This window comes from Oncorhynchus nerka, linkage group LG23 (assembly GCF_034236695.1).
Source record: "Oncorhynchus nerka isolate Pitt River linkage group LG23, Oner_Uvic_2.0, whole genome shotgun sequence".
NCBI lineage: Eukaryota > Metazoa > Chordata > Actinopteri > Salmoniformes > Salmonidae > Oncorhynchus > Oncorhynchus nerka.
The window spans coordinates 17,945,227-17,952,703 of record NC_088418.1 but is presented as its reverse complement, the minus strand read 5'-3'; the positions used below and the strand labels follow the sequence as shown (position 1 = coordinate 17,952,703).

Here is a 7,477-nt window from a genome sequence, read left to right as displayed (position 1 = left end):
CACAAGTGGTGGGTTTGGTGTCAAAATGAGAATGCATGAGCAGAAAATAACCCCACCTACTGTAAAATAGGGTGGTGGGTCTTTGATATTGACCACAGAGTCCTACTTTATACTACTCAAATCCTGGGTGAAAGAATGCCATCATCTCTACCCCTCTCACCTCACCCTAGCCTATCGATTCCCACAATCTCTTACCACCCTCGTGTTCCACCACTTCTCTTACTGTACACGCCCCTCTCCTCATCCAATCATTTCATACCATCCTGTCACAACCACCAACCCCATAGTGAGAGAGCGACACACACCAGACTCAATGTAGATTTGGTGCAGTCTTTATTTGAGCACTCAGCCACTCCGTAGCCTCAGATATCACAGCAAAAAGGAGTCAGATCTAAACAGAAAGCAGTTCGATACGTTTTCAAGTTCATTCCTTCCTGTTCCAAGTCTCTCAACACAATCATTTAAAGTGCATTTCAGATTGAGCTTTCTCTTTTTTTTTTTGACAAGCTCAAGAACTCCGTGACAATTACAACACAGATATAGATAATGTATGTCATATACATATAAATAATTAGCATTGTGTACAACAGTATGTTTTCAATCGTTATCGTATTGCACAAATTAAATAGCAGTATAGCAAACACGGAAGTAAAACAGAATTGGCAGGAAGATTAACACAAAACACACGAGAAAACCGATCCTCAGAGCAGACTTTCTCCATTTTTAGTTTCCTGTCACAGGTGAGAAAAACAAGTTCTACTGTACAGTCAATGTGGTGGCTGGCGAGGTGAAGGACTTGAACAGGACAGTACGTCATACAGTACTGCATATTGAATATACTCGTGTTACGGAGTTGTACGTTTACAGCAGTAATATTAGACTACAACAAAGCGAAAGATTATGGACCCCAAACTGAACCCTTTCCACCTAGAAGATAACTGGTTCATGTTTCTATTATCCTACCAGTAGTCCTTCTACAGTAGAGGTTCTACTGGTAGCGAGGAGACATATCGGCCGTGTCCAAATATTTGTACTTGCGTTCTAAATAGCAGGCTGATTAGGTATGCGAAAATAGAGCGTTTTATATAGTATGTGACATTTATAAAATGTTGTTTGCTTTACATGCCAGGATGTTGTATTAATTTCGGCTTTTAATCTAGTATGAATAGCTGCATGCTACTGAGGACGAGAATTGTCTTTTCAGAGCCACGTGTTTTTGACAACGACTAACAAACACAAGTGTGCATTCCTTGACGCATTCTCAGATATGTGTTGTTCACTATCTGCATACATTTTTACTAAACAGTACGTTCTGAATAGTATGTCCTGTAGAATGATTAGTATGCAGTATGTCATTTTAGGAAGTAGCAGGCAAAACAGATTTCGGACACAACCATTGTCTGCCTGGTGCGATAGTTGCCGCGTTCCACACGGCACCCTAATCCCTATATAGTGCACTACTTTGGGAACGTCTGGGCTCATAAGGCTCTGGTCAAAAGTAGAACACCATAAAAGGGCATAGGGTGCCATTTGGGAAGCAGACCGTGTTTAAGACCACCCTGATGAAATAATGAAGAACATTAACTGAACAGATGGTTATGAGCGGGAAACACATCCCGCTGTTTACAATGTCATTTCATCAATGAAACTACAGTTTCAGCATTTCTCAAATATAAATACAATAAAAATGCATAAATTAAAAAAAGCTAGTAAAAAAGAGCCTTCAAGCTAAGATTTGGGAAGTCGGAAAGAGACGGCAACACAGAGACAAATCTCCTCAAGACTGCTTACAAGAAAGAGGAGGCACACCAGAGAGCATCAAAGCATGCGAGCTGTCAGCACTGGAAGCATAGCCTGGCGAGCTTTTTCAAATACAGTACTGTAGCTCCACTAACCTGGCCTGTGTTACAGAGAATGCTACTGTAGCGAGAAAGAGACACAAACAGGTTTGCCTCCCCCAGTCAGAATGTGTTGAGAGTGAGCCTGCGACAGTAAATACTAAGTGTGACTGGCATTCTAACATCTGCTAGGCTGCGCGGGCATAACGCATAACCCTGTGTTGAACCCTGTAGAGGGTGGGAGGGATACAGAAAGGGATATACCTGTGAACCCAAGGCAGACTCACTCTCTCCTTTCAGCAAACACAGTTGGGCCTACTCTTACCGTACTCTTCCATTCCTCCAGGAGGAACACTCCCTCATCTACATACCCAACTATCTATATGGTCCTAGTTTAATCAAAGAGAGGGAGATCACACCAAATGTTCAGGACCACGAGAATTGAAGTCACAAAAGCAGGCACTTTTGTTATACACAAGAAGAGCATTGCTGCTCCATGACCTTATTCTTTATTCTATCCTGTTGACCGTACAGTCAATTCGAGGGCAAGTTTTTTGTTCAATCTACATACCATATTATGGTAAGGCAAAGCTAGACAACCGGAAAATAATAATGCATTATTAATAAATCGCAACCCTTTTCAATAACTTTAGGTCACTATTTTTGGGGGGTTTGGGTGAGAACTTCTCAGAGGTAAATACGTTGAGCTTCTGTTAAGATCCCGTTCATCTAAAAAATATTTCCACCCCTGAATATTCTAAATCCTTTAAATCAAGGACTCTCACTGTCAAACAGGAATTGATTAAATTAATCTCTGTCTCATCCCTACAGGTCCTCAAATAGTAGTTCATTTATTGTTTGATTATCATTTGAAGAGATGAAATGTATAAAAAAGTATGTTGTTCTTCTCTGGGTGGGATGGGGAAGCAGCCTTGCATTCCAAATAGGAGAATTGATTTGGAGTGACATTTCTCATGTCCCGGGACTGTTGGGAGTGATGTCATGTACATACTTGGTGGGGTTGCTGTTGCCAGTCTGTTTGTGTATCATGCCAACTCCTTTACACTCATCATCATGCCAAACACGTTTGGCTTGACAATGACAGCGATGGAGTCAGAAAAAAACTGATCTGGAACCAGGATAGGAATGCTGCCGAATGTACTTCGAAACGCTTGACAAATATAACACAAGGGTACATGACCTTTACGGGGCATGGCTTTCAATCATTTAGAAATGGGAAGACAAATACTTCAAGAGCTGTGTGGCAGCAAGACAAGTGCTTGGGATATCAAGTACATTTGTACACTACAGCTGGCTTAACATAGGATCATAATGAGAGGGGTACATGAAGGCCAACAGCACATTGTCCACTGTGCTGTGACTATGTACCAATGAGACTTATCTTCCATGAGTAGGGCACAACTGTGTTGCATAGAAAAGCATGGGAAGCTTTAGTGGGGGAAGAAGAATGACCAAATTAAGTTACAGAAAGAGCCATTCTCAATCTTATCTTTGAGACTGTGTTGACTGGGTGATGTTGTTCCTCTCAAAGCATTCTACAACGTATGCTGAGCCAACCAATCAGAAGACTTGGGATCAAAAGGTCAGTTATGACATAAGGGAAATAAGGACCTGATAGGTCAAGGGTATAAATGGCGCCCATTAGGCTCCTACTTAAAGCTCTCTAGGACTAAACATAGCGACGGACCAGGAAGTAGTTAGACATTATGGCTTTGAAGAAGAGGAATAAGAGTCGTATCCCTCTCTACCCTCCTTGACACGCTGGCCCACTGTGACACACTCAATGGGACCCTTGGGGGAAGGACTGAGAGAAGAAGGTGTGGTAGAAGACATGGAGGGTGGGTGTTATACCGTGGGAATGAGTCTGGCCCTGCTGTCGACAGGGACACACTGAGCATGTGCTTCAACCACTTGACATCAACACATCCCTCTGCTGTGCCACTCGGCCGCGTAACCATGCCAACTGGACCCGACTCGACACCATTACGGAATCACATGGTCACCACAAGCCTGCACACTATAACTGCAATATTGTTTCATGCTAGGACCTTTTCTTTCTTTCTGTCCCCTTCTATTAAGGGCCCTGGCCTGAAGCACATCTAGAAGCGGAGCTCTTCTCTTCTGCAGTGTCATTACAGTAGAGTGTAGGAGGCCTCTTCCTACAGACCAAACTAGACCTTCTCATTACGGAAGCACGGGGAAACAAAGACAGCTCTGTCAGAGCACCAACTGCACAAGATGGCTCCTCTAGATGGATCCCTGCTATCCCTGTGTCTCAATCCAACTGCAACGGACAAGACAGACAGACTGACTGACTGACTGTCGGTAGACGGTGGTCGCTACAGCTACATTTGAGAATGCACCAAAACACGCAAGGCAGAGAGAATAAAGGTGTTTTGAAACCAGAGAGAAGTAATACTGAGAAGTGACAAGGGGAACTTTAGAACCTAACACAACTGTTAGAATCTCCCCAGTTTAGCCAGAGGGACAATATCTGATGTGACTATATTCTCTAGTCTATATAACCAAAATATCTGCACTTCTAAAAGTGTTCCCTGCTCAAGTCAAAAGGGATTCTCTGTTCCTGTAACCGTTTTTCTGTGTTATAATATCGTCTTCATTCATCTAGGACACTGTTCAGTGAGTACATCAGGTCAATAGCTATACTAAGCGCAACAACTACATACAGGTATCATGTAGTAGTTCAGTAAGTCAATTAGTATTAGGGCACCTAAATGCTATATTAAGGTCAGATAGTTGTACTTGCGGTGTACCTACGCACGCAGGACCATCATCTGGGATACGTTTAGGTGTACGTATGCATGAGGAACCATCATCTGGGATATGTTGTGGTGTACGTACACATGAGGAACCATCATCTGGGATATGTTGTGGTGTACGTATGTATGAGGAACCATCATCTGGGATATGTTGTGGTGTACGTATGCATGAGGAACCATCATCTGGGATATGTTGTGGTGTACGTATGCATGAGGAACCATCATCTGGGATATGTTGTGGTGTACGTATGTATGAGGAACCATCATCTGGGATATGTTGTGGTGTACGTATGTATGAGGAACCATCATCTGGGATATGTTGTGGTGTACGTATGCATGAGGAACCATCATCTGGGATATATTGTGGTGTACGTATGCATGAGGAACCATCATCTGGGATATGTTGTGGTGTACGTATGTATGAGGAACCATCATCTGGGATATGTGGTGGTGTACGTATGCATGAGGAACCATCATCTGGGATATGTGGTGGTGTACGTATGCATGAGGAACCATCATCTGGGATATGTTGTGGTGTACGTATGCATGAGGAACCATCATCTGGGATATATTGTGGTGTACGTATGCATGAGGAACCATCATCTGGGATATGTTGTGGTGTACGTATGCATGAGGAACCATCATCTGGGATACGTTGTGGTGTACGTACGCATGAGGAACCATCATCTGGGATATGTTGTGGTGTACGTATGCATGAGGAACCATCATCTGGGATATGTTGTGGTGTACGTATGCATGAGGAACCATCATCTGGGACACGTTTTGGCCAGAGAGTAAAAGTTCTGGAGGGACTGTAAGTGTCAAGCATCCTGAAAGTTCACACTTTGAAACAACATTTCACACAAACAATATGTGCATTTAACTGATCTAGACTGCACTCTGTACAGGGCTTGCAAGTAAGCATTTCACGGTAAGGTCTACAATTTGATTTGATTTGATAGATTGTACTGAAGCGTGCTTTTGGAGGGGAAAAACCATTATTGTGTTATGCTTGACGCCTTTGTATAAGGCAGATACCAAATGCACACGGGTCAATTTTATTTCGGACCTTGAGTGAGTCTTACTGGAAGCGCAGCAGGCAAGCTAAAATAGTCTGTGGGGTCATATATTTATTTACGCAATAAGGCCCGAGAAGGTGTGGTATATGGCCAATATACAACGGCTAAGGGCTGTTCTTAAGCACAATTTAACACGGGGTGCCTGCACACAGCCCTTAGCCGTGGTATATTGGAAATATACCACGAACCCCCGAGGTGCCTTATTGCTATTATAAACTGGTTACCAACGTAATTAGAACAGTAAAAACAAATGTTTTGTCATACCCGTAGTATACAGTCTGATATACCACGGCTGTCAGCTAATCAGCATTCAGGGCATGAACCACCTAGTTTGTTATTTCGGATATAATCTACAAGTCTTCCATTCTTACAGGGTAGACACGGTAACCTTGCTGAGGTGAGGCCTGGAAGCCTTTAGAAGAAGTTAGATCTTTTGGGTTTGAATGGGTAGAAGGTGGTGCTGAGTGGTCTTGCTACATGGCAATGTTTGAGAGTTGAGAGATAGCGGTCAGTGGCTCTTTGGCTTGGGAAGTCGTAAGAGGCTGGGATGGACTAGACCTCTGGCCTTGAGCCCGCCAATCTCTGGTTCTCTGAGGCCTGGAGTCTGTCTGGGTGCTCTGGTCCGGGGGCAGGCCGGCAGTGCAGGGCCCTGGGAGGAGGCAGAGGCCTGGTTCGAGGAGCTGTAGCAGGGCAGACCTCTGAAGGGAGGTGGGAGCAGCCTGGACTGTGGAGTTGTGAAGCCCGGCCTGGGACTGCTCCTAAACTGGATTCCTCTCACCACCCTGGGGAAGCCTGCCATGGACGTCTGGGTGGAGTTGGTTATGGGGCCTTCCTGTGGCCTTTTAGGGATGGAGGCTGTTTTCAGAGAGCCGGGGGACTGCGGGAGGCTAGGGGCAGGAATCATTTTGGCCGGGTCCCCACAGCCTGGGTTGGAGGAGTCCCGGGGGGCCTCGGTGTGGGCTGAGCTTGTTAGTCTTTCCTGGGGTTGAGGTTGCTGCACGCTGTTGGGCCATGGCCTGGAAGGCTGTAGTATTTGAGGCTGGGGGAGGAGAGAAACAACATACGATAAGCATCTAAAACTGTATATAAACAAACTACAGCATGAACCATTGTACGCCATCATATAAATCATTTCTGTTCTTCGGCTCGCGAAACCAAAACATTTTGTCCAGTCTGTTTCGCCTAACAGTTGCACAACAAGCCTACAATTCCCACGAGGCTAGACACTGTGTACTGTAGCGCCTCTCCCTTTTTTCATGACTGTAGAGAGAGAAACTAATTGTGCGCATTCAACACATGAAACGCCGTAGGAGATTGGGGCTTTGATTCCGGGCACTCTTTGGAGACAGCAGCCAGGCCGCGTGCTACAGTACAGTAGTCATCTCTCTCTAAACTTATCATCACTGATGTACCACTGCAGAGGCTGGGTGGGGGAGGTCACCATCAAAAGAGCCCTCCTCCTGCCTGCCGACTCGCTCACCTCTGCAACACCATACCACACGTCGCTTCGCTGCTGAAAAATAAGGAAGACATGGGATGACAGTAGCTCTCCGGGCTGTGTCTGGCCGCCAGGCACCAGCGTAACAAGGTGCCCCGGTGTGCCGCTATGCCAGCACATCCTCAATTAGAGAAAGGTTAGGGTGTGCACATCGGGGGCCCACTTCAGCCCGCTCATTAACATTTAACGCTGCTTGTTGAATGGGGAACATGGCGGCAGCCCTGCCTCATACACGCCTGTCAGTCAATCAGACTATGAGAC

General features: G+C 45.1%; 1 protein-coding gene across 2 annotated transcripts in view; it reads right to left on the bottom strand.

Moving 5' to 3' along the window:
- Window positions 1-316: 316 nt before the first annotated feature.
- LOC115106388 (serine-rich coiled-coil domain-containing protein 2-like) overlaps window positions 317-7,477 on the bottom strand; it is a 130,124-nt gene continuing 122,963 nt past the window's right edge. Inside the window, exon 10 of one of the 2 annotated variants that reach the window (XM_029629065.2) lies at window positions 317-6,757. In XM_029629065.2, coding sequence (XP_029484925.2) covers window positions 6,227-6,757 — 531 coding nt within the window. In that variant the 3' untranslated portion in view covers window positions 317-6,226. The remainder of the gene's footprint in view (window positions 6,758-7,477) is intronic. The other variant, XM_029629068.2, reaches the window with a different exon arrangement.